The following is a 24,786-nucleotide window of genomic DNA, read 5'->3' on the forward strand; positions in this document are numbered from 1 at the left end:
TTTGGAATTGATATTAAACAAGGTTGTTTTTGAAATGTTTAGGTGTGTGTTTCTCTTCTGTGCTCGTAAGCGATAGCCTTCCTGATACAGGGGATGGCATCTGATTGGCAGTTTTATAACTTCGTTATTGTAGTCTCAGCTTATTTGCACTGACAGATCTTGATCTGATTTATCACTCTTGGTGCTGCAGTGCATTGTAAAGCAAAGCATGTTCAGCTGAACAATTTCTATCGATTTGTAGGACTTCCCTAATGGCATTGCTGGTTTTATCAGAGAAATACTTGTTTTTGTGACATCAGCTCCTTGACATCCATGCCATGTTTTAGTTTGTGCCTCAGCTGCTAGCTACAGCCTCTCAAGGGAGCCAGTACCACCCGTGCCTGGATACATGAGGCAGAGATGTGAAAGGGAGAGACGGGGGTAACCAGTCTTCCATTAAATATTTGCTCTTAATGTTCGAGCTGATCCTGCCTATTGTCCTTGGTATCTAATGGTATTCAAACAGCGGCATCAGTGGAATAAAGAGAAAATGTTTCATTTCATACCTACTACATTGTAAAGCGTAAAGAATTACATGCTGAAGAAGCTAAAGAATAAAACCCAGTGAGTAATGCATGCTTTTTCTATAGATTTTATGTATCATCATTGTGATTGCTGTTGTGAATTGAGGCCATTGATGCAGTATGTGTGTACGTGTGGTGCAGCAGATAATAGAACTCAGCATTTTGGTTATGATACAGTTGCTTTGCCTACCACCCTCCTTTGCAGCCATAGATTGTTACAAATGCAGAGATTCCTGCTGCCTCTTGTGCGTAGGGATGTGGCTGAGAGACCTCTCGGAAATGCTGATAAAATTGCATTGAAAGGACTCTTGGGGAATGTATTTTAGGAGGAAAAGAACAGAAGAGTGAGTGATGCTGCTGCTGCTAATATTGGAGACTAATGAAAGAAATGTATCCAAAAAACCCTGACGGTACGTGTTCAGGGCCTGTTTATTGTAAGATTGCTGATGTAAAGATTAGCAATTTAGAAGCATTATTTTCTAAGGCCTTTTTGTTCAATTGTGTTTAGTGGATTGTCTTAGATGAATGTTTTTTAATTGTGAAATACTTGTTTGGGATTAAGGGTTACTTAGTTTCTAATATTGTCAGAATAAACTGTGCTACTACACTTTGGCATTTTTACATCTGAACAAATAGATACGTGTATTTAATGTTAAAATTCATCTTGGATTTGGGTAGCTAGTGCTAATCAATTTTGGGGTTGTTTTGCTGTTACCTTCATTAAATAGAAGAATACAGACTAGGAAACAAAAGAGAAATAGTATGTTTCTAATGTGTAAGTACTTATGGCATTAGTATGACAGTAGACTAATGTTTTTATTATCTGATATTTCTGGCTGATTTTGCTGCTTTATATTTTTTTGGCAATGATTACACTGTGTTGTGGATGTCTCTTAAGCTCTTTGTTTATCTGCTCAGTATTTTAGCATTAGGTGTTTGGACTTCATTTTTCACCAAGCCATCCTTCTTGAAAATCTCATCATAAGGTTGAGTAGAGGTATCTTGCTAACCTAATTATTGTTGTGAGCTATTTTATTTTAGGTATAGATATCTGGTTTTGCTTTATTTCTGCCTGATACTACAAAATAGCTCTAGAAGGCTTCTTGCTACAGTAGTGTGGCCTGTAAATATTTTTCTAGCTCGTAAGGCAGGTTTTTCCCTTCATTTGTTACTGTATTGGCAGCAGTGATTAGGTTATTCAGAGCACGTGAACCAATTTTATCCCCCAATGAAGAAAGCAACTATTGCGACCATAGAGACTATTCTGAAGACGTAGATTGGATTGCACTGGGTAATTAGGCAATTTTGAAACTGCTAGTAACCCTCTCCTGGTTTTTAGTAATTGAACCGACAGAGGGGAAAACTGTACTATTTTTAATGTAAGGTATGTTGTTGCTTAGGAATTGAAAATAGCTGTGTCATAGTTTCTCAAGAATACCTGAGATCTATTTCTGTGTCTTAACTGTGCACCACGTTTTTTTCATATGTGGCGTATTTGAAAAATATATGTACAGATTATGAGATAGCATAAGTTACTGAAAACAGAATTGTGGTTAAAGGTCTGTTTTACTTATAATCGTTGAATGGTTTTAATTCTAAAATAATTTCAACGTTTTTCTTACCTATGAAACATCCAATGAAGAATAAAGAGGTAGGCCTCCTTTTGCTATCCTTTTTTAATTTAAGATACTGGATGTCTTAGCAGATGTTTGTATACCAGTTCATAAACTAAAAATGCAATGGAATAAGGAATGCTTGGGCTAGTTTTTAAGGTGTCATAACAAATAGCCTGTGTTTATTTATTCCACCCTCCCTCTCTTAGCTATTACTCAGAATGTAGTATAATCACGCAGGAAAGATGTCACCTGGTTTTAGAAAACTTCTCTTGAATGTAATGTTTAGCCTTGTCCCCCTGTGTTCTCTCATAATTCCAATCTATATACTTAAGTTGGTAAACTCTCTTCTGATAGAGGCATTTGGGGTAACTAAATTGGCAAGAAGGTGATCGAGCTTTTTGTGTTATTTATTTGAATTGGTGGACATCTGTGAGACTGTTAAACCTATGTTAGGCCTCTCCGTTTCACTAGCTTGAAAGAACTATGTAATGTGTAACCTCTTAAATGATATGGTCAAGGTTAATTATGTATTAATGTACTTGGGATTTTGTGTAATACTGTTTTAGAACTAGTTGATCTATGCATGTTATGATTTTAAACGTTTAACTGAGCCACAGAAATAGCAATGGAGGCTTGCAGAGCAGATAAATGGGCTATTCAGTGTTTGCATCTTGGATTTCTGAGTTGCTGTGTGAGAAATCAGATTTTTTTGAGAGATTTCAGGTGCTGCTAATTTGAGATGGAGAGCACTTAGAAAGTGAAGCCCTGTAAGACTTAAGTAGTGACAGCAGTTGGCTAGCCACTGAAGACTTGCTGTCAGTACAAGTCTGGATGGTAAAGAAATCTCCTGAAGTGAAAAAGCAAAAAGCAGCTAACTTAAGGTGTGTGGAGAGAGTGTTTTTCAGAAGAGGCACGTGAGAGTCCTGATCATCACTGTCAGTGCAGAAGTTGTGTTGAACAGCCTGTGCAGTTCTGTCCTTAAACCACAGGGGGAAGGTAGTGACTTGGGAAGTGGGAAGAATGAAAAACTGAGATTCTCAATATTGACTAGAAAGCACCTCGTTTGCAATTCTTAAGTTCCATTACTAATTCTTCTGTAGCTGTAAGGACTTGTCCTTGAATTGTTAGCTGGGGAAATATTTAAAAGGAAACCAGAAACTATTTGAAGGCAAAACTTTGATTTCAGTATGGTCCTCTTTACTTTTACAGTAACATGCTCCTTCTAATAATAATAATGCCATTATGTGCTTCTTCCAGGAATTTAGGTTATCTACCGTGTTCTTCAGTGAAGCAGGTACAGATGCCCTGTGACTGGCACAGGACTCCCTGTTCTTTACATCGTCAACTCTGATAAAAACTATTCTTACCCATAGGGATTGCAAAGAAAGGAAAACTTCAGACAGGTTATCAATAAAAACTGATTTTGTAGAGCCTGAAACAGTAGGTCTGGGATTGGAACTGATCCATTAATTCCAAGGTGCAATCATTGTTTTTAGGCAGTAGCACTATAAGCTGTCTCAGTGTTACTTTGAACTTGTTAGAAGGAATAGCTATTCTAAAATGATTTTGCACAGCAGATCTCATACACAGATAATGGAGAGCGCAGGAAGAATCAAAAGGGTTTTAGGTGGGATGCAGTGTGTAAACTTTGCAGATCTGGTGTAATTATCTTCCTGTCCTCTGTGTGGTAAGTTGAAAGCCCCCTTCCAAAAACTGAAAGACAAATACCATCATTAATTTGAAAGATTTAAATATGCTTTCTTTAACGTGTTAAACACTGTAGCTTTCCACTAACAGGCCAGATGAAAGGGCAGGTACATACGACTGTATCATATGCAGTTTTTTTCCCGTCAGGGCAAGAAACTAGGATGGAAGGTTGCTTTCTTGGGAAACAATAATTCTCAGCATCATAAAAGAATTAACTAAGCTTAAGACTTACTCAGTTTGCTATTAGAATTAGTGTATAATCATTTAATCCAAAATATAATGGATATGATGAGTAACTCCTGAAATTATTCAGATTTTTTTATTTAGCTACTGTCACTAAGTAATAAGTTTAGTGATACTTTATATTGCTGCAAACTCTACTTCTTATGTTATACTTGTGAAATTTATAAATGCTATAACCATACAGTATATGAGGAAGCGTAGAGGAAGTAAATACAGATGGGAAAATCTCTCAGATGTTAGTTTTATTTATTGAATGATAAAATCTGAGCACGATTTATAGGACTGAAATTGTGAGTAATAAGCAAGGGCAATATGTGCACTTACTTTCAGCTTGCTTTCCTCCTAATATAAAGCAGAATGAAGTACTGTGAGGTACAGATGTGACACAACTGTCAGACTGAAAAGCGATAGATGTGGAGAGTTAGTTCTGCTGCAAGGTAATAGTGTCCTGTCATACTGAGGGATCGTGTACTTTTCTGGGTATAATATTAGCAGATGACTGATTAAATTGGAAGGAATTCAGAGAAATACGCTCAAGAATCTGATTTCTTAGGAAAGATGAAGTGTACCTTTGTGAAGTAATGGCTAAACTGAGTTTCTGTCATTCTAATACTGGAATAATGTAAACATTGGGAGGGGAAATGGAACTGTTTTAGGGTGGATCATAAGCTGAAGTAATGGAACCAAGCTGTGAAGGGAAACAGCTTGACTCAGAAAATGTGCCCGAACACTGAATCTGGAAGAACCGAATAATGGTTTCAAGGGCATTGTGAAGGCTGCCTTATAAAAGCTTTATGGATTTGAAATAAATGATAAATCCATTTTGAGTAGGTGGTTGATTTCTTGAACGGTTTTGCATTTTTAGTGATGATGTAATCAAATAGGTGTGGATGCCTATTACTTGAGGGCAAATCAAGTAATTCAATATGCACTGGTAAAAACCTTAAGAAATAACAATAATTTAATACAAACAGTAACAATTGAAAAAATAGGAACAGCATGCTTTTCATGAGAAGTAGGTGTGACCAGCCCATGGTAAATGCATTGTTTAAGTGGGGGTGGGGGCATTAGCTAATTTTAATTTAAATTTCATTCTAAGCACAGGTTCTTTAAACTTTAGGTGGTTCTGTGGTTATCAGCTTCATGTTCAATAGCAGTTCAAAATACAAATAGAATTATACAGGTAACTATGAAATAAGGGGAAAATAAACTGTACAAGATGGGCCACAGCCAAATCTATGCAAAGGTTTCAGTGCAAGCAGAGCAAGACTAGGACTTCAGTTTAGGAAAAGCTGGCTGATGAAATACGATACAATTAATTTGAAAATCACATATGGCACAGATTAAGTGAAATCAGTTAACCGTTTCCTACAGGACAAGAAGTGAGGATCAGAAAATGAAGTCTTCTAAAATGTTTTCAAGGGATTTGTTAGTAGTTTTATCTTTCCTATGATCTTTTCAATAGACATGTTATAATTTGCCATTTTAGATAAAAAAATGAGACTAGGTGAAAGTTTGGTCTGCCGAAGTTTTAACTGATCACACAAACAAACTGGATTCAGTTTCTTCTGATTGCTGTCTAGCTCAGTCACAAAAAGAACTGGAATTCTCACCCGTTTCAATTACCAGTAAGTATGAATCACATGTCCTCAAAGGATTAACTTTTTCTAGAAAATGTGTGATGTCAGTCTAGATTAAGATTGCCCAGCAAGTTTTCAATCATGCAGGCTATTGGTAGCATAAAGTAGAACCAAATTCCTTCAGGAAACTTCATTGGGTTGCTCCTCAATTCTTTATTTGCCTTCTTCAGTAATTCCAGATTGTATAGGAGAGAGAGGCCTTCTGTTACCAGGCTTTTACTTATAATAGAAAGTACTGCTTAATGTATGTACTAAGATTATTTTTTTTAAAAAAAAAAAAAGTGGCCTGCAAAGTGGATGCAGATGTAGACTAGAAGAGACAAATATGTTCAGTTTCAGTAATCTGGGCTTTGTTGCATTAAGTACTTGCTAAATACTAATTACAGAGGTTTAGTTGAAGATGTAAAATTTGTAAATGTGAAAAATGAGCAATGTGTGAATAAAAATACACCCAATAAAAGTGCCAGTTTGTTAGTTCAGGTAAGTAGAATATTGCTTGGGGGTCTCTGTGGTATAAATGAACTTTAATACTAAAGAAATGCTTTATCTCCTGCTGAAGGTATTTTGCTACAGATTGTGTAAATATTCAGAGCTTCATTTTGAGTTACTTCAGTACTAAATTAGATAAATTAAAGAATTAAATAATTTAAATGAGTACTGGCTCAGTATTCTTTCAGCTTGATTAAAAAACATTTTAGTACAGATCTTAATTCATGTTAATAGAACAATAAATTAAGTTTCCATTGTAGTAAATATTTCAATGAAAGTGATTTTTCATTGGGGATAATATATGATGCAGTCATCAAAAAAAGCCTTTTGGACTTCTATTAGCAATGCAATACAAGCTGGGTTTTGTGGTGCATGTAACCGCTGTGGTTTTATAAACAGAGGAGCCAACTACACATCATGAAATGATGTAAAGTTTAAAATTGCATAGAAAGCCAAGATAGAGGAGGGAAAATTTGAACTTTTTTCTTTCCTAACCAAAAATGTTAATTGCCTTCAGAAATATGGATGCACCACCAATTGTCTTCCGTCCCTTTTCATAACATGATGTTCTAAATTGGAGCAACCAACACAGCATTATTTTATCCCATTTTTGGGACATACAGAATGCATATGTTACCACAAGAGACTCCGAAAAGGACATACAACAGATTGTTGTTGCTGACATGCATGGCGATCCTCGTAATTTTCACTTCTGGAGTAGCTTCCAGTAACTGAATTCAGTGAGGATTTTTTTCAGTAACATGTTGTGTGCTTTGCAATGTTGTTTTCAAGTATGTCTGATAGATTTCACTTAAAAATCATAACATTCTGATCTTGGATTGAAAAATTAGGGTCTTTATAGAAAAGCAGTGACCCTTGCATAGAATAATGTGTTTGAGTTCCGAGTTATTTCTTCAACCAGCAGTAAGAAAAAGCCTCATGAAGTAATGAAGTGTCTTTTGGACACTGAAAGAATAAATACCTTCAGCCAATTGGTAGTATTTTAAATGATACTATTTTTCCTGTATATCTGTCATTTTATATTCTTGGGAGTTTTGGTTAAGAAGGGTTTTTAAATAATGCTAGTGAAATACTACTCTTCTATTATTTTGTCCTGTAATGCTATTGTATTTTGGTGAGTAATAGTTGGAAAATAATTACCCTCCTTGCAAAAAAAAAAAAAAAAAAAGAAAATTTAAGTTCATTAGTGTATGTTCAAAAGACAAAAACTTCTGTAAACACTGTATACAGGTCAATGTACCATTGTATGTTTAAAACAAATCAACATTTTTCATCAAACAACTGTCTTGATGCATTAATACCAAATTTTTTTCACTTAACTGACAAACATTTTTGCTTTGACTAGATAATATATGAGGAAACTCTGCGCTGCTAGTCACTGAGTTGTATCCTTAACAGTTCTTAGTGATTAGTTAAATGGTTAGTCTCACAAGTAGAAAGAGAATTCAAATTCAGTGATTGACTAGAATTCAGTATGGAATTAAATGGATCACCAAACTTGCTGTGATTTCTCCAACAGGTGACTGGGAGAATCCTACTCTTATCCTAGTTTAATACCAGATTTATCCATCTTGGTACCACTGCTGGTGTATTCACCTGTTCAGCTCTTACATGCACAGCAGTCTGTAATGGAAAGACATTGTCAGGCATGATGTAGCTGTGTTAAAACGTGCACACTTCGTGAAGGTGATGTTTGGTTTTGCATGAGGTTCGAGTTTTAACTGTCTATTCCTGGTGCCGGCTGGACAGACAGCCACTGTAGCCACGGGACTGACCACATTCAGCAGCCTAACCAAAACAACTGCAGTTCTTATACTTGATGTTAAGGCAATTTGGATCAATTAAAAAATGTGGTGTTTGCTATATCATCTTAGGAGATTTTTTTGAAGTTTATATTTTTTTTTTTTGTTTGCCAGAAACATGCCAAGTTATCTCATGCATTTGTTTGCTATGATTGTTGGAGGGTTACCTTTCCATTACCATTTTTAAGAAATAATTCTGTAAACTGTGTTTGCTTCTAAATGTCTAGATATTTATTTTAAAGTATCAGTTGATTATTTTCTTTTGCTCAAGAGCTACTGAGTCAAATTCTTGGATGTCTTCTGTTTGTTAGCTAACTGAAGTAACTGTCTTGCTTGTTATCCTGGTAGATGCATCATTGTCTTCCACAATGGGTATCTCTGTGAGGTGCATCTCTGAGGCCTCATCCACAGTGTTTTTCCAGTCGATCAGTCCCTCTGATCACAAGTAAAGGGAACTTTTAAGGACAACTAATATATTGTCTAAACATTTTATTTTTTGTATTTCTGTGAATATAAGGTGGTGTTATTTTTTTGCTTGAAAGTGAAAGCCTGTATTTCTATAGGTTTGGGGGTTTTTTTAAGATATCTTTGTTTCTTAATTTTCTCATATATTTTGGATGCAGTCAGTATTTTTAATGACAAGGCAATCCATAGTTTGTAATTGACATCCATAATGAGCTTTTTAACTTGTAGACCAAGAAAGAGCCTAAAGCATTAATGAGTGTGATTGATTTAAAGGAACGTACAGCACCAGTGCAGCAGAGGCTCTTTCAAAATGAGATGCTAGCTCTGTTTTTGTTGGATGGCATTTTCTTTGTAAATGTGACTTATCACCTTGCAATGGCATGGAGCCATTTTAACAGAAGGATATGAATATGAGCAACCAAGAGATCATGCATGAGAAAACAGAGTGTATTAAGGACAGGTTTTCCAGTTTTCCACCTAGCAGTCCTGAAGTAGGAGTCATTGATCCCTTTCTAAGTCAGTGGGGAATAGGATATCCTAACAGTGTCCTAGCTGTGTTGCAATAAATGCTGGGTAAATATCACTGTTCTATGAGATATAGTTTCATTTCCTTGTCAGTTCTCTGCTGATGCTGTATGCAGTACGTTTTCTTGGTCATTATTACTGTCTTAATTGTGCTTGATTTTTTTTTTTTATAGAGGTTGATCTGACTTTGTAGTTAATTTTAGTGTCTGTTAAAAAAGAAAAGATGGATGGGGATATGTTTCCCCAACTGCTAATCAGTCTTAAATAAAAAATAAAATGCTATCTTCTGACCATTTTAATAACTGCAAGAGGTAAAAGCACTTAATACCTATATATTGATAAGGATACTCTCTTTTCCTTTTCTAACTTCTGAAAAGAAATAGCAATTGTACATAGCAGCTTATTCATAATAAAAAGAAGGGCCAATTAACATCCCATACAATGTATGTCTGTTACGTGCTTCAGAAAGCTGTTTTATTGTTTCAGTTTAACTATTTGGGACCTGTTAAGTAACAGCTATGTGAAACAACATAATACCAAAGTTCTTTAGAATTTACTTTCCCAGATTTTGTTCTATCTTTATATGTAATTATTCTGTATGTCATCTTTTTATCTAATTCGCAGTCTATCTAATATACCAATATCAATTTCCTACTTGTAATTCATGAGTTGGTTTTGAAAGAATGCTCACTTGTCTGCTCAGCAAAACATTAAAAGAACAAAACAAAAACTGGGCATTCTCATACTGTCCAGCTGGCAGGCAGTGTAATTGGCCTGTAAACAAGTTGCATTAATCTCTGAGAAGTGATTTGCAGCAAAAGCAAATTATCTCTGTGCTTAGTATAGTAAAAGATTTCATTATAGTTTGATCACATAAAAGCAGACTTTGGAATTGCATTTGTAAATCCAAATGCAGAGGAAATAAATTTTTGTTGTCACGATCTTACTGCCATTCACTGGTGTAAACCACACTTTTCAGACAACTAATGAATTCTATTACATATTCTGGAAAATGTAAGGATTTCTACATTTTCAGATGGAAAAATAATAATTTGGACTTGGGAGTTTTAATTTGAAAAATAGTTGTGCTTTCTTCTATTTCTCCCTATTTTACCAAGTTACATTTTTCAAAGACAAGATTCGCATCCTTTCTGCTAAGTTTTGAGTAGGTTGTTATTGAATTGAGGAAGTATTTTCTGTAGGTGAGGTAATTTGGTTTGAACACTGAACAATAGACAAATTCCTCATCCGTTTATATCCACCGTTATTTTTTTTTCTGTGTATTTCCTTTTTTCCTTAAGTTTTTTCTACAGTATTTTCTAAAAGATGAAAAAAAACAACCCTAGGGAGACTGTCTTTGAAAAAGCAATATTAAATATATTTACAAGTTTCATTGTGCATTACTGTTAGTGATGTAGTTGCACAGCTTGACAACAGAGGGAAGAATTGCACAACAGCAACAGTCCGTTGTTTCACACTGCTTTTTACATTGAGACAGCTGGTTAATTTTGTTTCAGGCATTCAGTTTGAGTATTTTTATTTCCCTTGTAATCTTAACTTGAAAAACAGTCTATTTTTTCTTCCAATCTTGATTGTAGATAATGTTCAGTACATTCATTGTAATTAGGACCTATATTTGTGTTCCCCAATAAAAATTTGTTATCCCTGTTAGCAGCTTTAAGTATCTTTTGAGTTTTACTCTTAACTTGTTCACATAAATAATGAATATTCAGGAAAATTTGTTTTTTTGTTAGGCAAAGGCTTGTCTTTAATACCCACCAGAGAAGAATGTTTACTTTGTTTAATTAGGGGTATGATATCTCCTTCAGCCTCCAAGTAGCTAACTCAAAGTCCTTAATGAGTTAACTGATGTGTACTGTAAACTAAATGAAAAAGTAGCCCTTTTCCTTAAACACAGTGAATAAATACTCATGCTTTTATGATGGCATTCCTTTCTATAGGTGGCTGGGATCAATCATGGCTGGAAAAACTTGTTTTAGTTCTTGGTTATCAAGAAGCACAGAATCCCTTACTTGTATTCTGAAGTGTTCTAGAAACACGTATCAAAATGTTTTGTTTCACATTCAAAAGAATCCTTTTCCCATATGAAGTGTAGGGGTGAAATGCATGCTGAAATTAGAACTTTGGTCACACATTGCACAGAACACTGACAATAAATTGTTTGTTTCTTTTTCAATATGCATGCTTACTGCCATTTTAAAAATCAGTTTGTTGTTCAAGATGTTTTCTTTGATCTAGTATAGCTCTAGTTAGGATTTCTGAAGCTGATAAAGCTTCAAAATAATGATATTAAAAATGCAAACTCCTTTTTATAATCTGCCATTATCCTTAAGTGAGTTTTTAGGGAGGATGTCCTCTTTCCTGAGTATGACTAGATACATACAATACATCTTTTAGTCTAGTTCTGTAGGTTATTCTAAGCAGGTTGCCCAGGATCATGTCCAGAATGCTTTTGAATATCTCTACAATCATCTGGGCAACCTATTCGTGTAGTCAGACACCCTCACTGTCAAGAAGGTTTTCCTGATGTTCAGGCAGAACCTCCTGGGTTTCGGTCTGTGCCTGTTGCCTCTGGTCCTGTCGCTGGGCACCACTGAAAACTGCCTGACTCAGTCTTAATTACACCTTCCCTTTGGGTATTTGTATACCTTGAGCTGCCTCTGAGCTTTCTCTTCTGTAGATGACAGTCTCAGCCTCTCCTCGTAGGAGAGATGCTTCAATCCCTTAGTCATCTTTGTGGCCCTTCTCTGGACTGTCTCCAGTAGCTCCATGCCTCTTGAGTACAGGGGAGCGTGGAACTGGACACAGTACTCCAGACGTGGCCTCACCAGCGCTGTGCAGAGGGGAAGGATCACCCCCCCTTGACCTGCTGGCAATGCTCTTCCTGATGCAGCGCGGGATGCGGTCAGGCTGCTCTGGCACAAGGGAACATTGCTGGCTCGTGTTCAGTTTGCTGCCCCCCAGGTCCTTTTGTTCCAAGCTGCTTTCCAGCTGGGCACTCCCCAGTGTATACTGGTGCAGGGGGTTATTCCGCCCTAGGTGGAGGACTTGGTGCTTTCCTTGGAACTTCATGAGGTTCCTGCCTGCTCAGCTCTCCAGGGGTTGAGGTCTCTGGCAGCACAGCCTGTGTTTGTCACTGTTCCTCCCAGTTCTGTGGGGGGGGGTGACCCTGCTGATGGTGTGCTGTGCCCCATCCCAGTCACTAATGCAGATGTTGGGCAGGACTGGAGCCAGTGTTGTCCCCTGCACTACACTGGTAGTCACTGGACTCCAGCTAGGCTTTGTGCCACTGACTGAATATGGATTACAAAAATGAATGCTATTATTGATAATACTAAGAACATATTATAGTGTCATATAGGTTTCATCTTATGGTATAATAATAATAATAGAACCCGTGATACAAAGGTGTGTCTTACAGTGATTGCTGTTCTCTCATTTTTTACTGTGGCTCCATTTAGAGACGGGGATTAGGAATTGATTTGCCTGAGACGGTACACTGGATCAGTGGCAGTCAGAGTGGTAACTTGTAGCGGTTCCTACTTTTTAAAGCTATGTTACATTAATTTTTGTTAGACTGTTGCCTCACAAGTATATGATATAAAACCTTGACTTCGATTTAATATTTATCATTAATTAGGGAAGTGACTTGCTCCTTTATTTACAGACTTCAGCAGCACAAGCTGCTTGTTAACTTATCATTCACTTAATATTCCTCATGTCAGTGATAAGCTAATGTTCAGAACACAGATGTATTAGGTTGCCTCCATATGGTGCTTTGTCTAATGAATCAAATTAACTATTTTGGAAAAAACCCTTGTGAAGTTATTTTTTTCTTGTGATGAAAAGTCATCCTACAAATAGTGGAACAGGTTTTCATTGATTTTTGTGTTTGAGCATATTTTTCGGCAAAAGCTGCAGTAGTTTTGCTAGGCTCTCATTTAAATTTTCTTTCCACTTGGGAAAAGCAGGGGTTTTCTGTTTGCTTTAAAGTTTATATTTGGCAGATTTGGAAGAGTTCTATGAGTCAAAGGTATCAAGTGATACTCCTCTCTTCTAGTATCTGTATTTGCCACTTAGGGCATGCAGTCTTTCAGCTCCTTTGAGTAGTTGGGGTTTTTCCCTGAATTGTTAACAGTTCATTTAATAATGCAATCTGTGTTTGAAATGCTTGGGAAGTAAACAAGTAAACTTTGCGAAGTATGCAAATAGAAGAACACACAAATGTTTGCAGATTTGGCACTGTAGATTTGTGAAATCCTAGAAACTTCAGTACTTTCATGTGCCTTGTTGTTGAAGGACAAAAATTGAGTATCTAAAATTACAATCACTGTTCACACCATATGTCAGTAGCTTGTGATTTTCACCTGCACCATATTAGGTTAAAGTAATTTTTCAACAAAGAAAATACTTATTACTGGCATTGTCTTTTGATGGGGAATATGTATTGGGGTTTTTATTAAAAAAAAAAAAAAGACTTAATCTTTGATAAGGTGTGAATATTTAAAACTTGAAAGACAGATACATGGAAGAAGAAACTTTTAAGGTGGTTTTGCATTAACTTCTGAGGGTTATAAATTCATAGTTTAATACTTTGTCAGAATCTGTCAATTTTTATCAATCTTTTTATATTAAGTGTTTTTACTGTATTATCTGGGGCATTTTAGTTAACATTACATGTTTTTCTACATACAGTACTGGTTATGGAATGTTCCACTTGTATTAGACTGATTAAAGGACCACTGTAACAGCTAATGTAATATCAGACTCTTAATTTAAAAACAAATAAACAAAGAACCAATACAACCCCTGTCCCCTATTCAACTTCCTTATTGAGATTCTTCTGGAGAAGTTGCAACTTTTCTAAAAGAAAAAAAATGAAGTGATATGATAAATCCTGCTAAGGCGACAGGGAAGTAAGGATCATTTCTGTTGACCAAATACAATCGCTTATTATGAAACTGAGTTGTTTTGTTTGGCAGAACCAGTGTACCCAGGTACCAAATACAGCATATATGTAGCCATCTGCAAAGTAGCATAAAAGTGTTCATTATACTGTTGTGTTCTCAGACGGAGTTATTTATACTTCCTGTGCTGTCTAGTTCTCCATTCCCTAGGAAACTGCTGTGTTTACTAATTTTTGTGTTAAAAGTAGGTGAAATTTATTTTTATACAAGCTGCCAACTGTGATAAGTTGCATTATAACTAGTATAAATAATATGCTTTTAAGAAGTCATACATAAAACATCATATTGAGAAATCTTACTCATCATGTTACTGGAGATAACTCTTATTTCGGTATCATTTTAAAGCTATTCTTGTCTTTCACATTTCTTTTCCGAGTAAGAGGATGTTACAACACTCATATAAGCACTTTAAAATAGTTTTCCTGGAAATGCTTAAGGAGATGTGTCAGACTTGTCTCACTGTCTAACATATACTTGTTAACTTTAAATATTACAGTAAACTTTGAGAATTTTAATCTCTTTAATAGGTGTAATTAGAGCTAATTATTCAGCAATGAAAATGTTACCAAATCTGCCCTTTTTAATTTATTTTTAGCCTCTCGATAGCAGGAGTATGTTGTCAGTTTTAACATCACTGCTGAATTTTTTGCTTAAGTCACCCTGGTTTCTTTTCCCCTGTACTCCCCACTCCACTTAGTACCTGCTTGTGTCGCTGGCGATGGAAAGCTCCTGATCCTGGTTATGTGGCAGGGGATGGCTGGGTCACCGTACAGCTGTGTGCAGCTCTAAATAGGACCGGTGCTGCACAACACATTTTTCAACACTTAGTATTAAATATCAAATTCTCTTAATTGCCAGTCACACAAAAATTGCACATATGTATGTGAAAAGTAACAACAAAAGTCATCTGGAGCAGATGCTAGGTACTGTCATGTACGGCTTCTTGGAAAGTCTAGCTTAAACAGATTAAATGTTTTCTTGCTGTTATGTTTAGAATATATTAGAAATAATTGCAGACCTGCACTTGAACTGTTTCCCTAACAGAAGAAATATTTTGGTAATGTGTAATGGCAAGATAAACAGGAGGTTAAATAATGTCACTTTCAACACTTGTAACATCTTTAATACAAATACTAAGGCATCATTAGCACCAAACATCCTTTATGTGTTTACATATAAAGATGGCATGGTGAGATCAGCATGGTAATTTTACCAGAGGAAGCTGTTTCTTTAACAATTATCTGTCCCTCTCACCTGAGCTTGAACAGCAAGCAGCCCAGAAACTGTAACAAGATTATGATCATGTGAGGAAAAAGAGACAGGGATAGAGAAAAGGGAGAGGCAGTGGTGAAAGCACATCCTGCAGAAGCTGTCATTTACAGCTGCCTTAAAAAAAAAAAAAAAAAAAAAAGTCATCAGGGATTTTAGCTGAGCGGTGATATTTAGAAATTCAAGATTGATTTAAGTTAGAACTTGATTAACATAGTGTGTCTGATATTGCTGTGCTACCATGCTGCTTCTTTACACCTTTTTAATTTATTTCTTAGAATCAATCTACCGACGTGGAGCCAGAAGATGGAGGAAGCTCTACCGAGTGAATGGGCATTTGTTTCAAGCCAAACGTTTTAACAGAGTGAGTACTATTGCATAAAATGTTGGGGTTTGGTAGTGTTCTGTGGTAATTGTTTTCTCAGTCTGTGCTTTTTCTGTATTTGAGTGTTGAGAAGAAGGGAAAAGCAAGATGCTTATTCATACGACTTCTCAATCTGTGCAGTGTTATTCAGGTCATAACAATAAGGAAAACTTGAAAGTCTTTGAATTTGGGATGGAGTTAATAATATACAACTGGAAATTTTCTATTTTTAAAGTCTCCAAAAAAATGGATTTGTGACTGTTTAAAGTGATACATACTTCAAGCAGTTTTTCTCCTCTCCACTGTGATTTTGATTGCTTGTTAGCATAATCTTTTACCTTCAGTGCTTTTTGTCATTCTTGAAGATGAGAGGTCTTGCTTTTAGCTTTAACTGTTTTGAATCTGAAGTATCACACTACCTAATTAAGAAAAAAAAAAACCAAACAACCCTGTTTTATTGTGTTAAAATAAAACTGCATTAGGAATCTGACTTAATCCACATTAGCAAGTGAATGTAGCTTTAAGGCTGAGACACCTCATGCACTTACTCCATTATGCCTGAGTATTGCAGCATATACACAAATGTAGAATACACTTTTAGGAATTCTATACAAAACTGAGTACAGTGAGTTGAGTTAACTTTCTGATTCAGCGGTAATTTTTGTAATATTAAATTAGCATCTTTTTTTCTAAAGCTCTCTACCCCAAAACTGCATTGAAAGAAGGAAAAGCCCCTTAAAACTCAATATCTTACCATTAGATATGCGAAAAAGGTGTCATATATCTGAATTACAACATGCATTTGTATAATGTCGTGTACCAACTCAATTTTTTTAAAGTGTGAAACATAATTTTTTGGTGCTTATTTGCTACATAGTTGAAACATATTTCTTTGAAACACCATGAATGTGTACTTGCCACGTTAATAATCCGTAATGATGCTTCAATTGAAATTAGGCAAATAGTGAATATACACATAAAGATTTTGAAACCTCCTTAGCATGCCCATTTGTCAACAATCCTAAACAAGACTACTTTGTTATAACTGTCTGTACACAAATGAAATCATGTAAAGCCAGAACACAAACCATACCCAACTGAAGTTAGTAATAAAGTTGACATGAACTGTAAAATACGACATTAAAACGTATAAATTAATAATAACTTATGGTCATATATGTATTACTGAATCAGATACAAAATTTTACTGTTGACTGAATTTTTAAGACTGGAGTATTAGCTGATGAATTCATAACTTTTTCAAAATAACCTTTAAAAACTTTTTCAAGTAATTCAGGTAAATGAACACATTCAAGAATCTAAACTTCAATCTTGTTGAGCATAATGTAAAGGTTAACTCTTCGTTACAGCTGTATTTGTATATTTGGAGAGGTATGAGAACGATCCCTGTATTACTGAAGGAATTTGGGAGCTGCCATTACATACTTTTTTTTTTTCTCTTGCTTCCTGCATCTGACTGAAGTAAATGAAATTATTTTTTCTATGTCTTTTCCAGAGCTTGGAAGACATTTTATTTAGTCTTAATATTACTGTTGCCAAACCTATACAAGAATACTGAAGGAAGTGTCATGGACCAAGAATTTTGAAAGAAATGGCTATAGATGTCTAAGACTTTTTAGACAGTTCTTAGGCAGGTTTTTTGGGTGGTTTTTTGGTGTTTTTTTTTTTTTTTGTTTTTTTTTTTCCCTGGGCAATGCAGTTTGGGTTTCTCCTGATCAAGGAAGACTGGCTATACGGATGAATTGGATGTAGTTAAGTTTTGTTTTCTACAGCTATCAAAATATGAGAAATGTAATACAGCAAATATGTTCTAAAAAGGATCCATTCTTTGACCATTAGTTCTTTTTGTTGTTTTTTCTTCTTTTTTTTTCCTTTTTTTTTTTTTCCCCTCTGGTAAGGATCTGTAGTAGCTTAACGCTTTTGGGCAGGACACTGTGTATGATTCATTAGTCTGAGGATCTGAATAACCACACTCCAACTTGCAGTTTGCTGGGAGGAACAGACTTCCACTGTTTTGTGGCTTTGGGACAGTTGCAGAGTTCTGTCTAAGCCTGGGAGATGAGTGCAGGACTTCATGTGCAGCCTGCAGAATGGTAGCAATGGCTTAGCCTGTTACACTAATTACTGGAGAAAATTTGCAGACAGGGAATAATGAGTAAGTCTTCTGTTGGCCACCTGTGCACAGTGTAGAGGGTAAGTGAGACTATAGGTGACTTCTTGACATGTAAGAATCTTCGATTGCTATTTGGCACTTTACCATAAGTGGATAAAATGACCACAGCACACATACACTGGAGAAACTATTTAAAGACCTGCCTTGTTAAAGTCAGCAGTAGAATGCCTGGCTTCTTAATTTGTCCTCATTTTGATTTAATTTATTCAGATGACATTTTGTTGCATGTGTAAAAAAGGCCATATATTTTTTGGTACCAAATAGTGCAACATACGAGGTTTTACGTCAGACTTGATAAATGGGTTTTAATTATGCAGAGTTTTTACTAATGTTCTACTGCTGTTAAAAAATGTAAGTGCAGGTACAGAACATTCTTCATACTTTAACTTATCTTTTATAACATTTTGTGCCAGTGTTCTCCAAAGCAGTCAGTTTGGGTACTTTTTATGCATAACTGTGTAGTACAAATTCCTGTTAGTTTTGTTTGGGTAACCTTTGTCAGAACCTGAAATTCAAAATACACTTACTCTCTAAGAATGGTTTGCTAATGTTAGGCTGTAATGTGTTCCATATGCTTGAGATATTTGTTTTCTTAACGTTCATTAAAAAAGGACTGCATTTAGCTGGATTTTAAGTATGAAGTGTAGCCTTCAGTTATTAGGGAAACCTTGGATATTCTTACAGTTATTTTCGAATATCTGTTAGGAGGAGACTAGGGTGGATTCTTGCTGCTAGGTAACTACTCACCTATAGAAAGGAATTAATGATTGAATTGATAATATGCATTTTGTCTTTTAGAGAGCGTATTGCGGCCAGTGCAGTGAAAGGATATGGGGTCTCGCAAGGCAAGGCTACAAGTGTATCAACTGCAAATTGTTGGTCCATAAACGTTGTCATATACTTGTTCCACTGACCTGCAAAAGGCATATGGTAAGTTTGTGCTCTGTATAAAGCTAAGATGTTTCATTGTGTCCTGCGTTGCAGTTTGTAGATGTGCATCCTAAGTAATTAAATGCTGTGCATGGTCGTGGCTTTATAACTCTCGGTGGTATTTGGTTTTCAGTTTTTGAAATGTCTATGGAGGACAAGCCTTTGGATTGTGAGCAACAGAGGCAAAGTGAGAAAAGAAAACTTGTGATACAATTTAAGTGTGAGCAAGCTTGAGATTGATTGCTCCAGTAGACATACTGTATTTTACAGATAGATAAAGAGTTGTCATTGACAATCTTAACATTTGTTCCTCTTAGCCTATGGGAATGTTTTATGAATGAGGCACTAGTGTGGGTTTTGCCTTGCTGCTTGCAGAAAGGCTTGTTGCTTTCATATTCTAGCTGTCTCCAGTATTGTTCTCATCCTCTCCATTTCCCTCATATGTTCCAGTGGCAATGCTAGTGTCTTTCCTAGGCTTTAAACATTAATCTGTACTCCCGAATTTTAGCCCTTCTACATACTCATCACTGACTATAACCAGTATCTCACTGGTTGCATCATGTTTTTTCTAACTTAAAATTTAAACCAGTATTTTTCTTTACCAGTTTTGCCCGTAACTTGTCTTGACATCATTAGATTCTTTGCCAATTTATTTATGCATGTTGCTATACTTACTGGAAAAGTCCTACATTTCTCATAATGAGTTATGAATGAGACCAGTGTCCAAATATACTATAAAACTGTTTGGTATTGTGATCTTTACCAATTTATGCAATATCCTTGCATAATGAGTAGCAATTCATGTTTTTTAAACAGGAAAGGAATATGCCAGTGTTCTAAATTGAGTGTGTAGCATCATGCTGAGGTGTTTACTTTGTTGCTGTTCCATGTGGAACAGACGCAGAAGTCTTAAATAGAATTAAAGTTTGAACTTTTCAATAAAATATTCTAATCTTCCTTTTAGAAGACAGCTAGACCTCTGCTATAGTTGCAGAGAATGGTTGACATACCATTTATGCTTCTGGTAGGCTGGTTTTATGATGCATTACAAAATGTTAATATTTGGGAATACTTTCTACAAAATCTGGTTTTCTTTCTGGAAGGTACAAATGTAAGGTTCTTGCAGTATTGTAGATATATGGCAAGACATACCTGAAAGGGACTACATAAACCAGTGTGGGTTTTCCTATATAACTTAAATATTTTTTAAGGATTCGGTCATGCCTTCCCAGGAGCCTCAGTTAGATGATAAAAACGATGAAGTTGACCTCCCTTCAGAAGAAACTGATGGAAGTGAGTACTTTCTTCTCAGTTGGAATTTATGTGTTTCCCTATTTGGAGGCCCAGTTTCTGTTCTACCTGGTTGGATATTTTTTTAAAGTTTACTTTGAATTATCTCTAGTTTAGTCCCATGGACTGAATGCTCATTTAGGGACTCAAATTACAGTAAACGTACTTCAGAAGCATATAATCTGGTTTGGTTTCATCCTAAATTCATATGCTCTGAAACCATTCCAGAGTGTGGAGTTAAGCACAGAGCAATTGGCAACAACAGAATTAGTTCTTAAAACAAACAAAAAACCTGCACTCCAGATCCAAACTATGATGCTAATATAAGTGCACCCTCAGACTTTTAAGTATTTCTTAATTCTGTGCAATTTAGACTATTCTTTCTAGGTTCATAATTTTGATGGTTTAAGCTGCCTTGTTTTAAGGGCCCATTTATCATACCCATTCTCCAAAATGTCTCTGGCCTTGGTCGGACACTGTTACGAGCTCAAAAGTTCATTGATGAATTTCTTACTGTCTCAGAGTTGGCTGTTTCTGCAGTACCCTTAGGATCTGCTGTCAGGGTTACAAGAATAAAGGTGAAAAATTTGATCAACTGTCCCATAGTATTTAAAGCAAACTGCTGACCCTAAGCTACTAATTCATCTTCCCATTTACCAATTTTTAAAATTGTTTCTAATGAAGACCTTAACCACACTACTTCAATTTCTTCTCCAGTTCCCTACATTCCTTCAAACCGGAAACATGACAACATTAAAGATGACTCTGAGGTAGGTTTTAAAAATATTTTTGTAATTCACATTTACACCCTCTTAATCATACAAATTTGTATAAAATAGCTAATTATTTGTCCTACTTTTTCTGCTACCTTTTAAAAAAGAAACCTGGGTTTTCTTTCTGAAAATTGATACTTTTTTTTTAAGCTTCTTTGATTTTTCACATTTCTGTATACAGCTCTTATCTCAGTCATGATGTGGGAGACACTTTTTTCTCTTTTTCTCCCCTCCTTTTGTGTTGGAACAACAGTGATTTAGCAGAGGGCTTGACTTTGGTGCTTGCAACAAACAGTGTCTTTGACATTGTCTTGTCTGCTCTCTCTAATGGATGTACACCCTTGGTCACCCTTGGGCTACCTCTACAGGCTGTCATCATGAAAGTTGGTTCAGTCTGATAATACATTAACTGTCCAGCTCTCTGAGATGTTTCGTATAAGTACCACCTAAGAGTTTATAGACAGCTCCCATGGAAATGCAAGTAGAATAACATACACTTAAATTCTGTTTTTCAGCTCTCTTGTAGACAGCCTGACACAATCTCTGCATACCAAGAATGTTATTCCCTTAAAGCAGTTCGGAAAATCCTGATACGCTTTAATTCTAAAGGGATTCGAGACATTTCTTTTAAAAATGCTTCTGGCATATTTGAAATAAGTAGGATGCACTCTGCAGAACACTAGCAGTTAGTTTGATATCTCACTTTTAACAAGCCTGCCCCTTCTTTTCCTCTATGTCTAATACAATACTTGTCACTTCCATTATTTCACACTTGAGTAGTTACTGCTCTTGGGTGACTGCCTTATTTTCAGTCATGTGTCTGCAGATTTTACCTCAGAATCTGAGATGGAAGGATATAAATTTAAAACATGTCAGAGGGTTTTAATTGCTATCTAAAATTACTGACTTCTGCTATGGTTAGTGCTCAGGTAGATACTGTTTGTATTTAAATTTTGATAGATGCTGTTTGCTCAACTGTCCTGAATTACGCTGCTCTGATTTTCCCACTTGCCTTTGAGTTTTACTAAAATAATTTAAGGTATCATACAGAGAGGAAGTGGTATTCTGGGAGCTTTGTTGACTAGAATCTTTAAGCTCAGAGCAATCTCTTCTAATAGCAGTCAATCGTAGATCAAGATTCTTTATATATATACTTTTAATAGTTCAGCAGAATGCTGATCTGTCTACAAGTACAGTAGTATGAGGTCAGATAAAAATAGGCCACAGAATTAAGTCAAAGCATTGTATATATTGGTAAAACATGGTATGTCAAAGTATGTGCTGCATTTATCTCGTTGAGCTGCTTGATCTTCAGTCTCGTGTGTTTACATCTAACTCCAGCAAACAGTCAAGATAATATTTATCTTTATGAAGAATGGTATTTTTAAATTCATTATTTAAAGTGAAATATTTCCTGCAAATTCTCACATTTGAGAAATTGGCCTCTGCCTCTGTATGTCCCAGGCACCTATTAGAAATCTTCATTTTCATTAAAGCTGTGGTGAACTTGATATAAACAGCTGTTGCGTAAAAGGAAACCAAGAGAGGTATATTCATTAACAAATTATTGTTTATTATTCACCATCTTTTTAGATATCCTTTACTAATTTGCACAACAACATCTGTCAGAATATGAAAGATGCTCTTCACTTAGTGCAAGGATAATTCTACGTGGCCTGTGGTTGAAGAATTTGAATAAAACCTCATTTTGCCAAGGCATTGCCTTCTGATTTCCAGTAGGGAATATTTAACTGATGCATTGAATGAACTACTGCCTTGAAAAACACAGTAATTTTTGTATGAGCAAAACCAATACCAACCAAACATTTCTAAACATACAGTGTTATAGTCAGCCATTCAGATCTGTGTGCTGGTGATAATGGCAAGCAAACTTAGCAAATTCTGTCCAGCGCTTAAAGACCTCATTGCTTTAATAGTTACTTGTGATGAAAGTGTCTTCTGTTTCTAGCATTTGTTTCTTTTTATACAGGATATCAAACCAGTCATTGATGGAATGGATGGAATTAAGATTTCTCAGGGGCTTGGACTACAGGACTTTGATTTAATCAGAGTTATCGGACGTGGAAGTTATGCCAAAGTTCTTTTAGTTCGATTAAAAAAGAATGATCAAATTTATGCTATGAAAGTTGTGAAAAAAGAATTGGTCCATGATGATGAGGTAAAAGTCAGTGTTAATTGCATTCTGTTACATTTTGTAGAAATACAGTGTGCTTTAACAAAATACATTCAATTAAGAAAGCAGCTAAGGTTTTAGACAGCATTTCTGTAATATAAGTTTTACTGACTTGTAACTCTCAGCAACTGCATGAACCAAGATTAAAACTGAGAGAAATGTTCCTTATTTTAATATCAATTAACGGTTCTTAATAGTCTTAGTAGAATGCAAGTGAAAGATACTCCAACCTGGATGTGCTAATCTGTAAGTGATGAGATAAATAGGGTGGAATTTGGGCACTTAACTTTGAAAGAAAACAAAGACGTTTCCCAAGGCGAATGAATGTAGCTGCAAAGTATTGTCTGTATTACAGAGTAGGAGCTGAAACTGTGTTCTTACAGTCACAATTAGAGAGTTTATGTGCAAGTGATGCACTACTTGAAGATTTTTTTTTTTTTTCATGGGTTTAAAAAAAAAATAGGGCTACTACCATTTGAGGTCATTGTGGTTTATTTGGCTTGTAAAAAAAAATACTGTTTGCCATAGAAATCAGTGCTGCATTTCTTGATTACTTTCAAAATCATACTGAAATTTTTTTAACACAGGATCTCAAATACACAAGTTGGGGGGGGAAGAAACAAACAAAAAAAAAGAAAACCAAAAGCTACCCTTAATCTTTTTCCTATAATATTCACACTTCTTGAAAGGTATAGATTTTATATCCATTCTTTTTTTGTCTGTGGGGGAAAGTGATGAACCAATCACAGCAAGCAAGGCAGGCAGATTTGCACTGCCTACAGTACCGTTAGACTGGAACCTGCTGTGTTGAGTAATGGAATGGGGACTGGGGTAACTGGGGTGCATGTGGTCAGACCCCAGCCCTGATCAAACAGCCGAGGCTCCTGACGGAAGGATCACTGGTGCTGTCGGGCTGCCGGCACTACTGGAACGCTGCAGCGTGACATGCTCGTGTGGGAGTGGCAGTGTGTATGGTGGGGTACATCAAGTATGACACCGTTAAATGGTTGAAGAGTAAAGAAGTACTCTGCCATCCTTGGGGGTGGAATCCCAAACTCTAATAAAATCAAATAAAAGAGAGATGGACAATCAGTTCCACCTTATAGGAAATTTCTTACAAAGCTCTTCTTACAATACAAAGTGAACTTTTCAATTATAATGCAATTTTAAGCTGATTTTTTATTAATTTTATGCTGTTAGGAAGACTGGATTTCTTGAAAGTATGATGTTGGGTTAAAAAAAAGGACCAACTCTGTTTGAAGTACTATTTGTGTTGGTAGTTTCAATCAGTTTCTCTGGCTGCCATCTTTGTCATTGTTCTAGAGGCTAGTGTTAGGAGAGCAAAGTTGTAACGTTCTAAAATACTTTGGCTTGCTCATTTTTTTGATGTTTCTTTTTATGATGAAAGATTAGACTGTTGTCTGGTCTATTTACTGTTTTCTTTTTAACACGTGTTTTTCCAAGAAGGTAGAAGCTAAAGAAAAGCATTATTTAATGAGTTACGCAGTTGTTACTGAGAAATGGAGGTAGAGAAAATTCTTTTGTCAATAGTGGCTGTCATAGATAATTACTTAGAAGATTGAGCTGACTGGTTTTTGTTTTCTATAAGATAGGCTGTATAATGAAATTCTGGGAATTGATAGGAAATTCACTGAATTCTATGAATGCATGTGATATTTCAAATAATGAAAATTTCACCTACTAAGTGTTTCA

The 24,786-nt window shown here is 35.7% G+C and overlaps 1 protein-coding gene across 3 annotated transcripts in view; it reads left to right on the forward strand.

Annotated features, from left to right (window-relative positions):
- PRKCZ (protein kinase C zeta) overlaps positions 1–24,786 on the forward strand; it is a 66,139-nt gene that overhangs the window by 15,831 nt on the left and 25,522 nt on the right. Inside the window, exons 1-6 of one of the 3 annotated variants that reach the window (XM_033007514.2) lie at positions 790–973; positions 15,607–15,692; positions 18,685–18,816; positions 20,028–20,109; positions 20,824–20,876; positions 22,870–23,058. In XM_033007514.2, the coding sequence (XP_032863405.1) occupies positions 943–973; positions 15,607–15,692; positions 18,685–18,816; positions 20,028–20,109; positions 20,824–20,876; positions 22,870–23,058 (573 nt within the window). In that variant the 5' untranslated portion in view covers positions 790–942. Of the gene's footprint in view, positions 1–789; positions 974–15,606; positions 15,693–18,684; positions 18,817–20,027; positions 20,110–20,823; positions 20,877–22,869; positions 23,059–24,786 lie in introns of those variants that run through there. The other 2 variants (XM_033007511.2, XM_033007513.2) reach the window with 2 other exon arrangements.

The sequence above is a fragment of the Tyto alba genome, unplaced genomic scaffold (genome assembly GCF_018691265.1).
Source record: "Tyto alba isolate M040663 unplaced genomic scaffold, T.alba_DEE_v4.0 Super-Scaffold_20000042, whole genome shotgun sequence".
NCBI classification, from domain to species: Eukaryota; Metazoa; Chordata; class Aves; order Strigiformes; family Tytonidae; genus Tyto; species Tyto alba.